This window comes from Amphiura filiformis, chromosome 1, assembly GCF_039555335.1.
Source record: "Amphiura filiformis chromosome 1, Afil_fr2py, whole genome shotgun sequence".
NCBI lineage: Eukaryota > Metazoa > Echinodermata > Ophiuroidea > Amphilepidida > Amphiuridae > Amphiura > Amphiura filiformis.
This window is the reverse complement of record NC_092628.1, coordinates 67,361,002-67,382,835: the sequence shown is the minus strand read 5'-3', so window position 1 is coordinate 67,382,835 and position 21,834 is coordinate 67,361,002. Positions and strand designations below refer to the sequence as shown.

The 21,834-nt window shown below is 35.0% G+C and overlaps 1 protein-coding gene across 1 annotated transcript in view; it reads right to left on the bottom strand.

Moving 5' to 3' along the window:
* The window catches only part of LOC140151588 (L-xylulose reductase-like), a 41,854-nt gene that overhangs the window by 14,263 nt on the left and 5,757 nt on the right, over window positions 1-21,834 (bottom strand). Inside the window, exons 2-7 of the mRNA XM_072173984.1 lie at window positions 19,747-19,844; window positions 17,802-17,956; window positions 16,462-16,504; window positions 2,854-2,950; window positions 1,865-1,929; window positions 1,238-1,355 (exon numbers count right to left, since the gene is read on the bottom strand). Of these exons, the coding sequence (XP_072030085.1) occupies window positions 1,238-1,355; window positions 1,865-1,929; window positions 2,854-2,950; window positions 16,462-16,504; window positions 17,802-17,956; window positions 19,747-19,844 (576 nt within the window). The remainder of the gene's footprint in view (window positions 1-1,237; window positions 1,356-1,864; window positions 1,930-2,853; window positions 2,951-16,461; window positions 16,505-17,801; window positions 17,957-19,746; window positions 19,845-21,834) is intronic.

The window sequence follows — 21,834 nt, the reverse complement described above, 5'->3', positions numbered from 1 at the left end:
AATTGAGTCTTTTTGGAAATGGTATGCACCCTTGTAACATAATTATGTATGAAAATTTAAATCAACTCAGTTCTATCATATTCCAGCAGCTGATAATCCCCCATCAACTAGCAATGAGGCTCCATTGATAAATGAGCTCTTGTTACTCAATAGGTAGAGGATGGTGTGAACAACCTCTTCAGTTTCTGAAAGAAAGAACAAGATTAAAATTACAATCGCATTGCTTACCCGTGATGTAGATTTCTTTTTGACATTGGGGGGTGCATGCGTTGGAAAATTGTTTTGCCATATTGAAGATAAAATGGTGAATTATGGTGCAAAAGTGGAACAAATTTGTGGGAAGAGCGCAAAAAACGGCACTTCTTGGCTAAAATTGGACAAATATGAGATTAATTTGGTTAGAAACCCACATATAGGTATCAACATGGGGGGGGGGGGGGATTGTATGGACCATACCCCCCTTATCTGGGATATATGCTTATGTTGCTAACTTACACATCAAAGCCAAATTGATTCAGTATGATAATCCCAATAGAATAGAAAAATTAAGAGAATGATTGCTTCACTGATGAAACAACAGGGGCACATTTTGAATATCAGTAGCCTACTTTTGTCAAGTTTGAGTGTTTTATAGCTGAGAAGTCAATTAAACAAAAATAAACACCTTTGACAGAATTCTCTTTCTTATCCAAATCTGATGCATTTGAATTACCCTCTCCTACCTCTACTGAGATCATGCAAGTCTACTTACTAGTCTCGGTCGCAGCCAATTTGTGCTCCTTCGTCACTAAACAAACTGTCTGGCGACAACCTCATAGTATGTCTTTTCTGATTGGCCCATCATCGTCATCAGAAAATGATAAGACTCAGAATTGTCTGTCAATCAGCGCTGGGCTTCAGCGCATGCAGCTGTTGATGGACAGCTATGCGGTTACATAAATCCACACAACGTACGTGAGTATATGCTGCTAGTCGCTGACATGAAAGGTGATATCAGATGATTGGCGCCTCAGTAAGTGTGAGCTAGCGTATATTTTGCATTTGCGGTATCTACAAATAGTGGGGCATATGATTTTTAGTGTCACTTTACACAAGTCACATCCTACAGCCAATTGAAAACAGTTTTATTTGGAAATTCATTAACCAATCAGCGATCATTATTTCACGGTTGTTGCCAGACGGTTTGTTTAGTGACGGAGGAACACAAACCGGCTGGGACCGAGACAAGTCTACTTACCAGCAAACCTCCTCAATGGTATCCTTTGTTTAATTGGATCCGACAACTTAGGGTCACTCCAACATTTGACTCCCATTGGAGTCATGGTGATGGTGGGATTCACTACATTCACACGGATCTGTATCAAAATTAAAATATCAAGATCATATGCATTAGTGGGGCATTGTTTCTAAGTCATATGGGTACTCATGCTTCATGCTTACAAATGGGAAAGAATCTTAGATGGAATTAAATTTTTGATTTCTTTAACCTTTTCAAAAACCCTACCATTCATCCAAGTAACCAGTTCACAACTAGGGCATAGCACAAGAGTAGCAGGACACCAGGGATGCTGATGGAGGGCTTTGTCATATAGTCTATGAGTGAAAAACTGCAAACATACATATCAGTGATGAGTATGTGTGTAATTTTGTTCTTAGGTTTATGCAGGCACGTAGCAAGGTGACCAAAAATGGGGCAGCCAAAATTACAATCCCAGAAGGCGGATTGAGCAAAGCAAACAGATTGTCTCACAGCGGGGGTGCCAAGTGACTTCTTTATTCACCTTCTCTCCTTTTTCATTGCTTCTTTAACTTCCGATAGCAAAAAGCAGTGTTCCGGTTTAAAATCAAACTAAAATGTACTTACCCCTTTTGGTCCAAGTTCCAATGCCATCCCTTGAGTAAGACTATCCAATGCACCTTTACTTGCACCTATACATTGGGTAAATATGAAGAGTATGAACAGTTTAAAATTTTACACCATTTTAGCTTAAAATCAAGGTGACATTGGTATTTAGCTAGCCATTTGCAGTTAAACACTATTTTAGCCCCAAATAAATTGTGTTTAATTGGCTAAAAAAAGTTTGATTCACATGACAATTTTGGTTGCTTCCTGTTGGTGTTGGCTAGCCTTGTAAGGCCCATTAGAGCCACCCTGCATATGTACGCCACTGTCGACTGCTTCTTATATTTTGTCTACAGCCTAGATGGCTCACTTAAGAATACAAATAGCATATAAGCAAACTATAGAATACTGAGATATTAAGTATAACAAACTGAAAAAGATATGAATGAATGAATGGTATGCTTATAAAGCGCATTCCGCCAGATGACCCCAATGCGCTGAACACCTTACACTACAACTTAAACTACACATAATATATGCAAAGACAAAACACACAGTCAAATGTTGAAAAGATGAGAGTTTAGTGAACTCTTGAACTGATTTAGAGACTTGGAATTCCTGACATGAATTGGGAGTTGATTGCACAGTTCCGGTGCTGAATATGAAAATGATCTCTGGCTGTAAGTAACAGTATTGACAGTCTTGCATTGCAAGTTGGTGGTATTGTTTGATCTGAGAGCACGAGTTGGTTTCTTGATGGTTATGAGGTTACATAAGTAGTCAGGTACCAGGTTGTTGAGGCATTTGAATGTAAGAAGCATAAGTTTATATATGATGTGCTTCTCTGCAGGCAGCAAATGAAGGGATTGGAGAATAGGAGTTATGTGTTTGTGCTTCTTAGTCAATGTAACAAGCCAGGCAGCAGCATTTTGAATGCATTTCAATGAGTATATTAAATTATGTAAGAGCATTTGACAACCCCTCAAAAGAATAAACTCAGCTTTATTTACAATAGACCATTTGCTGATTTACGGCAACTTTGGATGCTCTACTTGACACATTGACTATGACACCTCCACCTCTCTCTACCATGCCTTTGGCAATTATCTAGGAGATACAAAAGAAGGAACAAGATATGGCTTAAATTTAGACAAAATGGAGTATGTCCTTTAAAACTTGAAGCAAGTCAATAGACGATTATGCAATACAACATCACTCATGACAAATATTCCTATCGTTTCTTCTCTATATAAAACATGTGGTAGGTATGAAAGACTGTGGAATCTCGCTGTCCCAAATCACACAAAGTTCCACTTTTTGCAACAATTTTGGGCAAAATTTGTTGATTTTGCTCCCCCTGAAATTCCCTTTGACCCCTCAATGCCCCCTCCCGAACAAAACATCCCGGTGCCGCCACTGCTCGCTGTCATTTGAAAACTGGCTGCCATTTCAATTGTTATGCTATTCCAGTTGAATTCTTTACATATTCGTCGATCAAACATGCTAAAATGTAATGTCTCTTTAATGTAATGTCAAAAGATGAAATTGAAATTAAAGTTTCTCACCTGTGAAATTTGAAGTATGCCTCTCAAATTAATGTTCTAAGGCAGGCTTCCTCAAATAGATTTGTTGAAGCGCCACATTAAATTTAAAAAAAACTGCAAAGCGCCACTCAATGGCTGCGAATTCGCGGGGGTAGCAAGAGGGGGTTACCCCCTCTGAAGCTATCGATTTTTTTTTTTAAATTTAAGGTGCAAATGACGCCATTTGGTGAAACATTTTGTACTATTTTAGCCTGTCTTTACCAGGATAACATGGGAATTACATTGTTTATTTTTATTTTTTAAATCTAAACGGCGCCATGCCACTCGGGAAGCTCACGGCGCGCCACATGTGGCCTTGCCCGCTATTCGGAGCCCTGTTCTAAGGGATGTTCATAAAATTTTGAAGTTCAATATTTTTAGCTGAAAGTTCTTTGATTTGAAAGAGAATTAAATTACCTAAACAATAAGGGGTCAATCATGTTTCTAGTGCATATACTTTTGAAGTTACAGACAAAAATAGTGTCATCAAATTGCCCAAAATTTTGTGTGTGAAATTGTGACAGCAGGCACATGTACAATGTACACTACTGTATGTGACCCCAGATGACCTCCTATTCTTTACTGTAAGAAAGCTGTTTTGGATGGTCTTGATTTACACACAAATAGCTTTTGAGCTAAATCGAGTGTCCACTTGGTGGAACATGGATTGCACTATGTGATAGTTTATGAATCCAGTATCATGCCAGTACCTACATAAGTCAACATCACTTAGGTTTTGGTTGTCAAAATTAATTTTTAGTAATTTTTTCCATTGAGCCCTACAGTAAAGCCATTTTTGGACCGTACAGGCGCCACCTATAGTGTGTGATGTGAGCCTGACTATTAATGTTGATTGTTCTGTTGAAAAAAGTAAACAACATTAAATCAAGGATCATGTATTGTGTATGTACATGTAGCTGTATACATTCCTATCATATCAATAATAAAATTGTTGTGGGTCCTTGATTTAGGGGTTCATTCATATATTTTCATGACTAAACAGTTGTTTATGCTTGAGGGCTGCTTTCCTGTTCATACTTACCAGACCATTTTGTGATTCTTATGTCATCAAAATAATAACAAAAAATAACAAGTAACATTATTAAAAATGTGATTTTCTTTCATTTTCCCTACTCCATGCACGATCTGACATCCGGGCTACCGGGCATTAACATTGTTTATGCCCAGCTATCGTGCACGCTGTTCTATAGTGAGTATGTATTATCAAGAGTATCAATGTTTTGAGGTATGCACTTCAATTTGTATAACTGATAAGAAATTAAATGTTATCATCTATATTCATCTAATTTTTACAAATATAATTGAGAAATTGAAACTTACTCTTCAAAAACATCTTTTGTAATGTCAAAGAAACCTTGTCGTTTGACAATACCAGCATTGTTAACTAAGAGATGTACTGGTCCCACATTTTCCAAGGCAGCTTTAGTTGCATCCCAATCACCAATATCAACACATATCGTTTCTACATCAGGAACCTGTCAGAATAAAACGATTCTTTATTAAACAAGAGCAACTATGCTGCAGAAGGTATTATTCACAATTTAATTAATATTGAGCATAATCAGAGCAATTTTGAAATTTCACACCTACAAGAACTTTGACCTCAAGTAACCTCTTAACATGTTCCCCTCCTCTTTGCATTTATATCCACCAAATTTGAGCCCAATCACAGCTATTTGGATTTTAGAATTTGACCCTTACATGTATGTGACCTTTTTTGAGTCCCCTAGTAATGATAATTTTGGAATGGCATCTATTTTACAAAACTTTAACCAAATTGATAAAACATACATACAGAAATAGATATAGCATAGGCCTACAACAGAGTTCAGACGAGACACAAAAATAAATGAATGAATAGCTCGTATCCTGGAATGGGATGGTTATTAATCCTAATGCCCTCACTGCTTTTTGGCGAGGGGGAAGGAAAGAAGGAAGGAAGAAAGAAAGAAAAAAAGAAGAGAAAAAAAATGTTTTTCTCGGGTGCAGTTTCGAACCACCGACCCCTCGGGTGCCAGACACGTGCAAGCGCCTACCTTGCCACGGGGGTGTAGCTTTGCCGGCCAATATGATCCAATAGCATCATGTGGGATACCTGCCGGTCCATAGGCTTTGTGAATTGTGTTTTTTTGATGTTTAGTACTATTAGGGTTAATCTTTGCTTTTAGATTTCTGGTATTTTGTTAAAACTACAGTCAGACCAAATTAACTTACAATGCATAGAAAGTATGAGATCAAATACATCAGTAATTATAAAAGATAGTTGACAGCTACTAATACAATCAGTTACATGTAAAATGTTACAGAAACAAAATACATTACTACTGAATATATACCTCTTGTTTAAGACTGTCCAAATCTGCCTGTGTTCTGCTAAGAGCAATCACCCTGGCTCCACACTCTGCTAGCTTTGTGGCTGTGACTCGACCAATACCTAATGAAACAAGAATTTAAAAAAATGCTCTGGTAGCAACATTTGGACAGTATTTTTTGTGGGACATGACACATCAATGATTTTGATTTTTTAAATTTGTGATATAATACACATTTTCCGGCAAATTATTCAAAATTGATATTATTGATATTTAACAGTCCTCAAAGTAAACTTTATAAATCTAATGATATGTACTTTTAAGTACTTTAAAAAGTGGGTAAAAGCCGATGATCAATTGAAAGTTTTGACCTTTCGTATTGTATGGAATTTTCCCCAAAACACAAAAAATAGGTCTTTTTGGAAAAAATGTATATCAATATCAATAGGAAAGGTCAAAATTTTTAATTGATCATCGGCTTTTCATCCAGATCATTAGATTAGAAAGTTTACTTTGAGGAGTGTTAAATATCAAAAATTTTAAAAATATAAAATTTTGATAATTTGTCATAAAATTTGTATAATATTGCAAATTTCAAAAAATCAAAATTATTTGATATCAGGACATTCCTCGTATGCAGAATGCAATTTTATATGTCTGATGTACTCTTAGCTCCTACAAAAATTACTGTGCAAATGTTAATATCCGATTCCTTAAGCATGTTAAGCACCAGAAAAAAATCACAATTCTGGTTTACCCTGCGCACCCTATTTTTTAAGGTTAGGGTTGGGGTTGGGGTTAGGGTTAGGATAAGGGTTATACTTGTGTGCAGGGTATAACAGAATTATTTCCAGAAAAATGTCAGATATATAATTAAGGGTTAAAAAATAAAGAATCGATAATAGAAATAATAAATAAAAGAATTGCCATCTTACCTACCTGATGAATTAATAACATAGGGACAGTGGTACTAACAGATTTCTCAGAGGTGTTCACACTTGTTGACACATGCTTCTCTTTGGTAAGATCATAGATATGGAGTCCGTAGATCCATTGTTCCCTGGATCTGTGACTTCCTCAACAACCATCAACTGTGTGTTAGGTATAATAATGTGCTCTCAAACAACACAGTTTTTTCATAGTGGTGTACCCCAGGGTACAAAATGTGGCCCATTGGGTTTCAAATCCTAAATGATACTGCACAAGATGCCGGTAGTCAGTATTGGAAACATGTTGATGACTCGACATTTGCCGAGTTCAATTCAGGATGATCTTGATAATTTCACTGAATAGGCTAGGGACAATCATTTAAAATTGAATCCCACCAAGAGTCTAAACCATTACCACCACAATGTCACATAAGAACTGACTGAAGCCAAAGTGCTTGGTTTGTGGCAACAATCATAAATCTAACTAGAAACCACAGTTGTGTTTGACCAAACACGAATATCTATGCCCGTGACCAACCCTAACCCCATGACCCCCTTTCCCCTATTCACAAACGAAAACTTGGTGAGCGCAATGTGAAAGCCCTTGTTTTAAGCTTTCATTTGATAAATGATAACCTATCAAAGCCTCACACTCTTGTATACTCCACCAGACCATCACTCTCTCTAAAACACCACCAGACTGGACCACACTCTCTCTAATACCCCATCAGACCCTCACTCTCTCTTATACCCCATCAGACCCTCAATCTCTCTAAAACACCACCAGACTGGACCACACTCTCTCTAATACCTCACCAGACCCTCACACTGTCTTATACCCCCATCAGACCTTCAATCTCTCTAAAACACCACCAGACTGGACCACACCCTCTCTAATACCCCACCAGACCCTCACTCTCTCTTGTACCCTATCAGACCCTCAATCTCTCTAAAACACCACCAGACTGGACCACACTCTCTCTAATACCCCACCAGACCCTCACTCTCTCTTATACCCCATCAGACCCTCACTCTCTCTCAAACACCATCAGACTGGACCACACTCTCTCTAATACCCCACCAGACCCTCACTCTCTCTTATACTCCACCAGACACACACTCTCTCTAAAACACCACCAAACTGGAGAATGCCCCTTTAATCCCAAAATATTGTGCCCCTTTAAGCGGATAACCTCTTAACCCCATTGTACGTCTTGACGTATATTTGAAGCCTTCATCATTGCAAATACAGGTAGCTACCAAAATACTATCTATTACGATACGCTGTGTTAACCGGTCGTACCTATTTTGCTTTTTAAAGCATATGAACTTTAACCTCTAGGGTTGCGGCTAGCATAGCATACTTCTAAGGTCATAGGCCATTATTGTACCAAGTTTGAACCCTGAGGGCGCTATAGTTTTTAGGCTAGAGTTGTTTGAAATTTTACACATATTGCCCCCTGTAGCCCATGACCTTTGACCTCTGGGGTCGAGGGTACCCTAGGATGTTTCTAGGGGTCATGGGCCATCATTGTACCAAGTATGGGCCCCGGGGCTACTTTAGTTCCTGAGCTAGAGGGGTGCAAAGAAGTGGTCTTGAGGAGGAGAAGGAGAAGTCGAAGACTAAACACAACAAATACAATATCTATGCCACCGTTCCACGGGCATAGATAATGTATTGTATGAAGTATGAAGTGATGATTTGTTCATTAAATATCCATGCCTGATGTATTCTGCACACCAAATACGGAGCATCTACTCCATATAGTTTTAAAGAAATCGCTAGTTAAAATGTGACATTTTGGGTAAAAGATTGGAAAAATCCTTAAATAGCATGACTGTTGCCATGGATGGAATAGAATGTATGGATTACAAAATTGACAACATAACAGAAAAGATTCTCTAAACTAGGCTGAAAATTTTGATGTATGATTTGTCCATTTGAAATATCCATCTTACAAAATTGTTAACTACATTTACCTGTAGAACATTTTTGGAAGTATGACATCTCTACTGTTTAATATTTACATTTTTAAATCTTTAATATTGTTATTATTGTCTCTAAAAATTGTGAAAATTTTCCCTTGGCCGAAATAAAAAGAACTCAATTTCCCATACACTTTGTATTTTATTTTTTTCATTAGGAACAAACAGCCAAATAATTTGATACACTGTTAATATTTAATTCTTGAGCCCTGTATTTTTTTTTGAGGGGGGTCATTTTTTTAGGGTCATATGATCAAGATACAGTTTGGAACCACAAATTTGATTTGACATAGACAACCAAAGGCAGAATTGAGATTAATGTCCCATAAGTGTCATTGCAAAATAACAAAATCTATTTATATAATTATGTAAAGATAAATCATCACAAACACAATAAGTAGCAAAAATCGATACAATAATGGTTTATTTGCATTAAAACCAGTATATGTTAGTTTTTAAAGTACATATCACAAATCATTTATAAGATTGTCTATTAACTAAACACAGAAATTTTACAGTAAAAAGAGTCCAAACAACAGGGCAAAATGTGTATTCATTTTGATTTCAATTTGCAATAAAAACATGACGGTCCCATATGTGATGCGATCAAGCAAAATCAGTCAGAACTCGGAAATATTGATTTTGAGATATAAAGGAGCTATTTCTTTTTGTTTCCTCTTGTTTTGGAAACTCATTAATTGCTCATATCTGTCGAATTGGTTGTTCAATTTCAATGGGCTTTTCTGCAAAATCCAGCTTTGTAAATGCTTTTTCCTATGCTATCAGAAACTGAAAATTAAATATTTCCGAGTTCCGACTGATTTTGCTTGATCGCATCACATATAATAAATTTAAGTGATTATAAAGTGTGGTAATAAACACTTGGTGTTCAGAGAGCTCTTCTCTCACAATAGGTGAACTGAATTATTTGCCAGTTGTAGTTACTTCAACTTCTGACCTCCTACACTACACCCAATGTCAGAAATAGATTTGTTTGTTTATCCCACAAAGGGAATCTAAATGGCTACCCATATTTTCACATGTCTCATATGGATTTTTAAAAAAGTGCATTCAGTGGGGATGAAATGACAGTATCTATAACAGTACGTCGTATGTGTATTTTGGGCACACATAGGTTCTGGCCTGGGTGAGTTTTTTTAAAGTTTTTTTTAAACAATATTGTATGGCATATTATATGTACTTCAGCCAATTGTTCTACAACCAGAATCACTAATACATCAACAGATCAACTGCTCTTATCCATTCATTTTTCAGCTGGTACTGATTCTAGTACACTTTCTCTATGAAAATGTACATTGTAACTAGTATAGAACCATAATTGGGATGACAGCATTTTTTTCTATTCAAAATATGACTTGTGAAATAAGGCAATTAAATGTTGCATTTGCTGGGAAATATACAAATAATGACATTTTTTTATTCTTATATTAATATTAATGAAATTTATATTAATTAAATTTAATATTTAATATTAAATTAAATATTAATTAAATTTCTTGATATTAATATTATTAAATTTTATTCTTATATTAATATTAATCCATACCAAAACTATATTTTATATTGAAGAATTTAAACAAACTTTTAAATTTGGCTTGACCTCTTTTGATATGTCAATTTCTCATGATGAAAAAAGGTCAACTGCACAAATATTTTACACATATCTCAAAATATATTTTTCTAGACGCTACATATAAAGGTTTGATTGCAGTATAATCTAGCGTTGTTAATCAATTGAACATAATAACATATTATAATCTGATATTAAAATACATTTTTGATTTTATACTACAAATATCTGTTTCATTTACGTTTGTTAGCTCACATAATGATGGTTACAATAAGCCGGTGGCAGACATTAAGCACCTGATCATCTTTGAGTTGCTCATAAATAGTGGTTAGGTTATCCCACAGCATTGCCTTCAGATCATATGCAAGCTTGGTGGTTGCCAAATATCGGTTGTGCAATGATCACATATGGTTTCATTAGCAAACAATAGCAGCATATGACTCAACAAAAACAGTTCCATTTAGACCAAAAGTGAGTTCTGGTTCATAATTCAAAATGAATATTCTCCCAAAGTGAGTTTTGTTAGGAATGCTATTATTTCCACCTTTTACCACATGCGTATAAAAAGTTCATATCAGTTCTAACATATTCCAGCGGCTAAGAATCCCCCATCAACTGGCAATGTGACTCCATTAATAAATGAACTCTTGTCACTCAATAGGTAGAGAATGGTGTGAACAACCTCTTCAGTTTCTGAAAGAAAGAGCAATATTAGAGTTATTCTCTAACTTCACAAAATGCATTTGATCAAAGTTGATTCATATATTAATTCCAATAAAAATCATAAGCAAATTCTTCACTGAAAGAAAGGACATACTTGTTTCTGTCTTCAAGAGATTAGACCCAAAGAGTGCCGACTCAAAACTGCCCTGATGGTAAATCCGCCATATTAGTATAGTTTGATCAGCTCATAATAGGCGGGAAATGTTAGGCTTTTACCAATACGCAGACAAGTAAACCCACTTTAAGATTGCCATTAGTTGACCTATCTGGTCTATATTTTGTGTGTTCAAGAAAGTAGACAAAGTATAGGATTTAAATTAATAATTTGTGATGATTATGGCGAGATGCAACACAAGACAATTCACAAAATAAAATATTTTGATATTAATCTGCGATGTTATATTAAGGCCCGCCGATTACGAGCTGATCTAAGTATATGTCACTTATGGAGGGCAAGTAGTATGCATCCAGCATTTATTGGCTAAGCCTGAAATGGAGCCATATTTGGCATCTTTGAGATTGAGCCTTACAAAAGGTTTGCAAAATGTAGTAATTAGCACTACACACTTTGAATCAAAGTTTTCCAGCTCACAAATATGGCGAGTCAGTACTCTTTTTGGTTCTACCTCACTGATCAGACTGCAAATATAAATTTGGTGTGCATCACCATTTCTTTGATTCCATTTTTGCACTACATTTATTTGTCCGCTTTTCACATTTCAAGCAGCGGACACAAAAATAACAACACAGGAGTATACTTGTGACATTTTTATAAATAATAGATTGGTATTTCTTTTCCATAAAATGTTAGCTTTTCAGATATGTCCCCTTTTATTTTTGAGCCAAACAAGTAAAGCAAAGAAAATTAGAATTCACTACCAACGCCGATCGTGCTATGGCACGGTCCTCTGATGTGTGTATGACTGTCCCATACGCCATGTACGTACATTTGTACTGTGGATGCATTTGACTAATATTTCCATTGTAATCTCAGACAAAACTACAGCACCTAAGAAAGTCTTGATTTTTGCAGGGCATGTTAGTTTAATAAAGTACATTACGATCATGTAAAAAAACAAACATAATTTTGGACAATATTGAGGGTGCCCTCCTCAGCAACTGTTTCAATATGGCTTTACGCATCTTAGTATTATATTTCCCTATCCATTGGCTATGAATACCATGGTTACATTACCCTAATGAAATATTATTCAAGTCAATAACTTCCACTCTTGAAGTTATTTTAGTATCAGTATTCACTGTACTTTTTAAAATTTTGAATGTTCATGGTTCAAAAGTTTATTATGCAATAAGCCTCTGACAACATTCTTTTTCTTACATCACCCCATTTTGAATTACTGTCTCAATCACATGAGGTCACAAATTTAAATCATCTTACCTGCAAACCTCCCTAATGGTATTCTTTTTTTAACTGGGTCTGACACCTTAGGGTCACCCCATCCTTTGACTCCCATTGGGGTCATGGTGACTGTGGGGTTTACTGCATTAACACGAATCTGAAAATATCCAAATGGAGCAAGATAATCATTTTGAACCTATAACTAAACATTTTGTTATTGGTGTTATAGTTCAGTCTTTTACTCCCAATTCCAGAAAAATACAGCTCTTATCATTTTTTTTATTTAGATAAAAAAATATCCTGTTTTGCCAAATAAAACATACATTGTAGCTCAATCCTAATTGCTTATTTGGACATAACTGGCAAAAGTCATTGAATTTAAAGCATGTTTAATGTCCCCAGTATGTTTCTGTAGGATTGTTTTAAGGGTCACCGGGTTCAAATACAGCTTGACAGACAAAATATTTTAATTCTGCAAACCCGAATTAACAAAAATAATTTGGTTGACAGCTTTTACGTGAACTTGCCCCTTGACGCTTAAATAAGCACATATTTCCAAAATAGAACCAGTTTAGTATTTCTAAAATGTACCTAAGCCTTTCTCTGGAAACTGTCCTTTTCTTGTTACATTGACATTTAGTTTTTGAGAGAATAAATTGGAATATCTGTGATGTATTTATTATCTTTTATATATAACATAAATAATAGGGGTGCAAGAATTTACCCTTGGGGTACCACCACAACTTATATGTTAAATCTTGAACTTTAAAAAAATTGAAATTAAAAAATTTAATAACATGATTGTTATCTAGAAAGCAAAATTTAACTTCTTGAATTTTTCAGATATTGGTGTAATATCATCGTAAGGACAACTTGTTGTTTCTAAGAATATTTTACACGTTTTGGTCACACAATTAAGAATATTGTAAATAATAAACATGCTAAAACCAAATGGTTTCTTAGACAACCATTCTCATTTTTTCTGACATAACTAAATAAACTAAAAATTATTTAGGTTTTGAAAGTGCAAAGGACTCTGTTTTTAATAATGTCATTTTTTGAGCGAGAGCCTAGCTACAGCTTGATGAAAGTACACACCTGGTTCACGAATACATCAAATTAATATTATTATGTTTAGAAAATATTTATAAAATGTTAATGAGTTATTTAGAAGGGTAGATTTCATATAAAATGTAAATCCATTTAATTTACTTGTCACTATTTTTACTTAGCTACAGCTCAATAAAAGTACACACCTGGTTCATAATGTCTCATTAACGGTATTATGTTCAAAAAATGTTAATCAGAATGTATTTAAAGGAATAAAAACTCTGCAAAATCGCATAAAACGGACACATGTGCCTACAAATTCATCTGATTACAATCTTTGTAAATTAGATTTATTTAGAAGGGTAGGTTTTCATTTAAAATCAATCCATTTGATTTACGCTTCTTTTAGCTAGCTGCAGCTCGATGAAAATACACAGCTGGTTTACTACTGTAATATCAAGTTATGGATATGTTTTCATTTAAAAAGTCAATCCATTTAATTTACGGGTTTTTTTTACCTAGCAGCTGCTTGCTAAACCAGCTGTGTACTACTGATATCAAGTTAAACGGTATTATGTTTAAAAATTGTAAACAGAATACAAAAATGCATGCAAAGTTGCATAAAATGCACACCTACATCGTTGTAAAATATCAGACAGATAAATTCTCAAAAAGATTAAACACATTGTTTAAGAACTACGTAACTTCCAATACTAAGATGTTCAGTTCATAAAAAAAAAAAAAAAATACCTAAAAGATTTGATGTGTTTACCATTTAGTGTTTCTGAGCCTATTAAAAGTGTTTAAATTAAAATTTACATCTTAGGCTTCTACCATAACTGTGTAAACACCAAGAAGAGTTTTAAAAGCATTACAAGTATAAAACCTTGAAGTTTAGATATGTGTTTAAATGCACCCCTATAACAAATACCCAAACAAAATAATACCTTATTATCAGTGCAGCCCTCCCCTGCAGTGGCATAGATTTCTTTTTGACATTGGGGGGAGGATGGAGTTGGAAAAATTTCTTGAAGTGTAGGTTTATAGTACAAAGCATGCAAAAATTTTGTCATATTGAAGCTAAAATGATGAAATATGGTGCAAAAGTTGATTACATACGCTAAAAGCACACACAAATTGGCACTTTTGGGGTTAAAATGGCCAATTATGAGGTTAATTTGGTCAGAAACCCACATCCAGGCATCAACATTGGGGGGATGATTGTATGGACCATCCCCCTGACAAAATATTGGGGATTTATCCCTCCCATCCCCAGGATCTACACCTATGCTCCCCTGGCAAAGTTGGCCAGCTGATTTGTTCCCATGAATTTTCTTTAGCAAATTGCCGGTAAAGCTGTCTGGGAGCTACTCTGCTCCCCCACGCCTAGTGCGCATCTGCTCAAAGAGTGAACAAATATTGTGGAGAAAAGGCCTTTCCAGACGTGTTAATTGATTTTTGAAGGAACACCACAAACTATACCACCTTTTTTGCATAGGATTTTCTAACTCCATCAGTCATACTTTGTGGAGAAACTTCTTTAATTTTCTGGTCGTTTGTCGGGTTGACACTGAATAGTGTAGAAATATTTTAAGTACAAATTTTTAATTCTCACTGCACAGATTTTTATTCTCACTGCACGAACGTGCCAGGAGGTCCTTTAAAATTGCCCCTGCTAGAGTGTGTTTATGTGTTCCAGTGTATGATGTGCAAGCATCTTACATGTACCTTCTGTGTAAATCAATACTAATCAAAGTAAAGAAAACTTACTCCTTTTGGTCCAAGTTCCAATGCCATCCCTTGAGTAAGACTATCCAATGCACCTTTGCTTGTACCTGCAATGTCAAAATAAAATACAAATTATTGGGTTTAATTTCATCTCACGAAAAAGAAAAGTCCTTGTCAGTGTAAGAATGGTCCACTTTGTGAGTATGTGTGATTCAAATACATTATAATGTTGTATTGTTTGGTGAACAAACATGTATAGGAAAAATCACAGGGTCTCAAATTGTTTTTGAAAAAGCCTGCCTCTTTCAAATACAGCATTGAATCTATTTGAAGTGACCAGACCTGTTAATATTGGGTATGTCTGGTCATATCAAATGGATCATATGGTGTGTTTGGAAGAGGCAGGCTTTTCAAAAATACCAAAAATGAGTAACAATTATTTTCATACAACCTGCAGAGTGAAACTCACAATATCACTTGATGTGAACTATTTTTCATGATTTTCTTTCCTTTGTCTGTTCTTCTTTCATATTTACTACTCCTGCCATGCTTGCTTATTTCTTGAGAGCTTTCTTGAGTAACAAGGTCTTGAAATTGGCATGAGAATCAGGGTCTTAGCTGATTATTTTCACCAAAACTTCTCTCAGGGGACAGCTGCCCTCTTTGCCCCCTGGCTATGCCACTGCAGCACTCTGCAAAGATTGCACAATCCTTGTTAATGAAATATGAATTCAACTTTACTTACAATAGACCATTTCCTGATTGATGGCAACTTTGGATGCTTGGCTTGATACATTGACTATGGCACCTTCACCCCTCTCTACCATGCCTTTGGCAATTATCTAGGAGATAAATAAATAAATAAATAAATAAATAAATAAATAAATAAATAAATAAATAAATAAATAAATAAATAAATAAATAAATAAATAAATAAATAAATAAATAAATAAATAAATAAATAAATAAATAAATAAATAAATAAATAAATAAATAAATAAATAAATAAATAAATAAATAAATAAATAAATAAATAAATAAATAAATAAATAAATAAATAAATAAAATAAATAAATAAATAAATAAATAAATAAATAAATAAATAAATTTATTTATTTATTTATTTATTTATTTTTATCTAGGAGATACATAGGAGAAACAACACAGTAACATCAACATATTTGACAAAAGATGATTAAACATTTATAGTGCTGTATCAATGTTTTTCAGAGGGAATATTTTTACAATGTGGTCAGATGAATAGGACACAAAATTAAAATTTACATACAACAAATCCAAAGTGTGAAAACAATAAAAAGTCAGCTAGCCACTCACCTGTGAAATTTGAATTACTGCTCTCACATTAATTCCTATTGTTCTGTTGATAAAAGATTTTAAAAAATACATATATTTAGATGCAACTTTCATGAACCAATAAATAGTTTTTAAAGAATATTTTGGGTTAGAAATATTCCTTGATCACAACTAAAAAGTGTTTTGCAAGCCAAAATTCATAGAAATGAAAGCCATTTGCACTATACAGCAAATACGTTCCATTCATTTAAAGCAATATTTTAACATTTACCGAGGGGAATGCCCTCAACTTCTTGCTAAAATTCTGATTAACAATTAACTAACATCATGTACTCCATAAATTAATGCCTTATGTACCGTACTTTTAATGAAATCAAGGAACACAAGATTTAATTCATATAACTTCGTTGAAATGTCTCAATGTGTGCATTTTGCTATGGGCTAATAACAACTGACTGACATATTGTATATAAAGCCAATGGAATGCAATAGCGATTTTCTTAGTTTTACATCATTTGTTCAACTCACATATCTGAGAGTGAAAACTAACATTTGTGGGGAAAATAAAAATCTATTTTTAATGGAAATATTGCAATATATTGCTTTAAGGTGGTACCTCACCCCCTGATAAATTTTGTGATTAATTTTGCATTTTTCTCAAAAAATAACTACACTGGTAACAAACGTTATGTATATTATAGGGGCAAGGAATCCAAATGCTTCACTGAAATTGCAGTGATTCAAAACAAGTGGTTCATTATATATGTTAAGAAATGAGGTACATTCTAACTGTACCTATTTTCTTATCATAAATAACGTACCGCTTGTCTTGAGTCACTGAAATTCCAGTGTAGTAACTGGATTCCTTGCCCATATAATATACATAACTTTGTTTACCAGTGTGTTATTATTTTTGAGAAAATGCAAAATAGTCACAAATTGATCGAGGGTGTAGTACCACCATTTCGTGATCCACAGCATCATCCCCCCCACTTTTCTCAAAAAAAAGTTGAGATTTTTATATCACTGGAAACCTCTTGCTACATAATGTTTATGTACAAAATATTTCTTGCAGATTATTTCGTTTAGCAAAGATATCGTGAAATTTGAATTTCGTTCTGTATACCAGAACGAAATTACAACCCATTGTCTATGGAGCAGTGCAATACACATAAAATTATGTATAACTCGCAAACGCAAAATCGGAATCAACTGAAATTTTGGGAATAAGCTTTTTTCGTGGATATCAACTGAAAAATGTCATAAAAATAAGATGCTAGATCACGAAATACTCCTAGAGTATTTGTGAATAACTTAATTTTATCACCTCTTCCCTTGTTTATCAGAAATTTGAAACTTACTCATCAAAAACTTCTTTTGTAATCTCAAAGAAAGTCTGTCTTTTGGATACGCCAGCATTATTAACTAAGAGATGTACTGGTCCCACATTTTCCAAGGCAGCTTTAGTTGCATCCCAATCACCAATATCAACACATATTGTGTCTACATCAGGAACCTGTAAAAATTACCACATTGTTCATCTGTAATTAAATAAACATGATAAACATATCTATGAACATTATTCTTTCCAGATGAAGTGGGCATTGAATGGCCACTACCACTGTGACGATGCATAAGATTTAAATGTTTATGGCCCAAGATTCGAAATCCAATTCTCTTCTCCTTCTCTTGTAACTAACATTATTTATTCTGAGGATAAAAACAATTACTGTCCAAAATTTCAATTCCAAATCAAGTGCATCCATGGACTAAATGGAAAGAAATGTTTCACAACTGGCTACCCTGTAAAAGGCATTATTAAATACCAATTAAAGAAAAACACACATTTGTATGAATAACTCATCTCATTCATTCCCCACAATCCTGTAAAAATGTTTTTGAACACCTACTGTAATTTCCAAGTTCTTCTTAGTATATACTATCAAGGCATTAGCCAGAGGGGCACACCGACATCGCCCGGTTAATAATTACATTATACAATCAGAGACACTGAAATGAATACACGGATCGATATACGTAAATGTGCTATGCACGATTGATATTCAGACGATAAATCTTTGGATACCGGGGTGGAAAATGATGAATATCTCCAGTAAATGATTTCGTATAAAGAAACCAGATGTGGTTCCTTGCACTTGAATATATATTTTGAACAGATATGATAGTTGTTAGTTTGCGCTTTGAGAGAGTAGCTTGCGTCTTGAGCTGAAAAAGTGACCAAAGTTCAAGATTTTAAATAGCGCAGCATAGACCCTCATGGAGGTAGTCTCGGGCCAGACTGTATGTGGCTATCACGAACATACAGGATCGACGAGTGTCAGACCGACTGACACAAACTGGCTGTGTAGGAGACTATCGAAGAGGCAGTCTATAAGCAGATGTCAATGGCGAATGTATGCTCGCTGACCGTACAGAGGTCAGTCACAGGCTAATGTCATTAGCCTTAGTCGGATGTCCTTCAGCCCACTATGCATTTAAAAACTATTAAACAGGTGGGAATACAATGGCCATGCGTGGCTGTGGATTCAACCTACCATGGCATTTTCTGCCATGAAGATATCGGGGCGATGACACTGTGAGGGGTGTCCAGGTGTCATTTGGACGTCCTGTTTTCAATTTGGACACCCTAAAATTCTGATTTTTATAATGGAGTGAATAGGAAGTGGACACCTTGATTTTGAAGAATAAGGTATTTTTGACCATTTTTGACACCCTAAAGATACCCCTCTGGCTAATGCCTTGTATACTATACACCATGCTATTTGAGTCACTGGAAACTAAGAATTACAATAGCGTAGTCTCAATGTTAATCTTACACATATCCTCTCCCCTTTCCACAACAAGCAATGTTGGGAGAAGATATGATGAAGATAAGCATATTCGGCATGCCAACATTGTACGGAGGTAGAAGGGAGACCATTTCCAATTAGGCTGTAAAGTGTTCAAACAAATATTTCTAAAACTGCAGCAAACAAAAAATGTTTTAAAGCTTCATAAACATGATTTGGTTTTGGTCAAAATGTTTAAATAACTTTTAAATGTCGGGTTATAAAAAAGTCATATAATAAAACATTTTAAAAATGTTTTATATGAAAGTCAAAATGTTATTGCAAAATATTTTTTGGCAAAAATATTTTTGTTAACACTTAATAACATTTATTGTTAGAATGTTTTGCATTAAGCTTTTGAAAATGTTTTATGATTGTTACTAAAATGCTTTATTATATAACCCGACATTCAAATGGTTTTTTTCTGTACACCCTTTTGTGTTTGCTGGATAATTACCTCTTGTTTGAGACTATCCAAGTCTGCCTGTGTTCTGCTAAGAGCAATCACCTTGGCTCCACACTGTGCTAGCATTGTGGCTGCAACTCGACCAATACCTGGAATTAAAATCATTTTACATTAGAAAAGATTTGGTGATATTTGTAAATTGTAGCAATTCAAAATGTGGTTGGTACTGAAGAATTTTGAAACACATGACACTGGATATATTTGTCTACATATAATATACACATCTTTAAATAAATAAAATACTACAGCACTTTTCACATGTATCAAAGCACTTCAGATCTCACACCACCAAATCAGAGTCCCATAGAGATATGTGCTAAATTTGCCTTAAGAAACCGTCATTTTTTCTTCACAGGAGCGACTCAGTTTTAAGCGACAGCTATGATGGTTGAAATCAGCCCTTGCCTGATCCCTCTGGCTGGGAAAAAATATAGGTTGACCGTCATTATTTTTTACGACTGGCCCTCAAAGTCTACGATGTCTGGGAATTTCCTATTTTTCAGGCAAAACCATGCCGGTGTTTCTGTAAAGAAAAGGCTGTTTAAAATCATTAAAAGTTATTCGATCTCTCCCATCTGTGGTACACTTGCAGGAATTAATATTACTAATCATGACCAATCCAAATTTGGCTAAAATTATGCAAATTTCTGCTCATTTTAATGCTTAAATTCAGAATCAATGGGTTTTTCTGAGAAGTGAAATTCAAGGGTGCACAACCATATATACTATTTGGTGGTGTGAAATCTGAATGATGCAACATGTTTCTGATTATCCTTAATTTCAGACTATTTTAATCTAATTAACTTATTTTTAGCACAATTTGAGCAAGAAGCTGGTTAATTTTTTTTTCAAGCAGAATCATTGTGTCTGTGACATCTGCTATCTACTGAAGATAGCATTGTGATTACCATGTTAAAAATTCACCAAGACTTAGGCTTTCAGCAATTTACAGTCAAGAGGGACAAGTAACCAGGCAGACACACAAAAACAAAGAAGAACATGACCACAATGTCTGAATTATAAGTGTTCAATTATATGGCCTATTAGTGAAATCTTAAGTCTACCCCCCCCATAAGCTTACCTGATCCATGGACACATTTTATGAGCTCCAACCAGTGCCCTAGCCCACGTGCCACCATATACTGATGTCTTCTACATCTGGCACTGAGTCATTGCATACCATCATGATTGTAAACATTACATGGGTTACCAGTAGTGGAATCATAAGCTTAGCCTACCCCCCCCCCCCACCAACCACAAACCGTAAGCTTACCTGATCCAGGCGCCTATTTCATGAGTTCCGACCAGTACCCTAGCACCATACTGCAATGTCTTCTCTATCTGGCACTGAGTCATTGCATGCCATTGATGATGTAAGCTTACAAAATATTATGGTTACATTGCATGGGCCTAAGTCACTATACGAAATGGAATCTTTCACTCAAACACACATTTTGGGTCATAAACTCACCTTAGCACTGGTATATTAGTAGCAAATGTTGCAGTTCTCTTCAATTTTAGCCTTTAATTACATAAATTCAGTTAATGCACTTCTTCGGTGAATCCAAACACGAATTAGGCACAGGGCTAACTTGCTCAATCAAAAGTTGAGACTCACACACACAGCTCCATTCAGATCTCACACCACCAAATCAGAGTCCCATAGAGATATGTGCTAAATTTGCCTTAAGAAACCGTCATTTTTTTCTTCACAGGAGCGACTCAGTTTTAAGCGACAGCTATGATGGTTGAAATCAGCCCTTGCCTGATCCCTCTGGCTGGGAAAAAATATAGGTTGACCGTCATTATTTTTTACGACTGGCCCTCAAAGTCTACGATGTCTGGGAATTTCCTATTTTTCAGGCAAAACCATGCCGGTGTTTCTGTAAAGAAAAGGCTGTTTAAAATCATTAAAAGTTATTCGATCTCTCCCATCTGTGGTACACTTGCAGGAATTAATATTACTAATCATGACCAATCCAAATTTGGCTAAAATTATGCAAATTTCTGCTCATTTTAATGCTTAAATTCAGAATCAATGGGTTTTTCTGAGAAGTGAAATTCAAGGGTGCACAACCA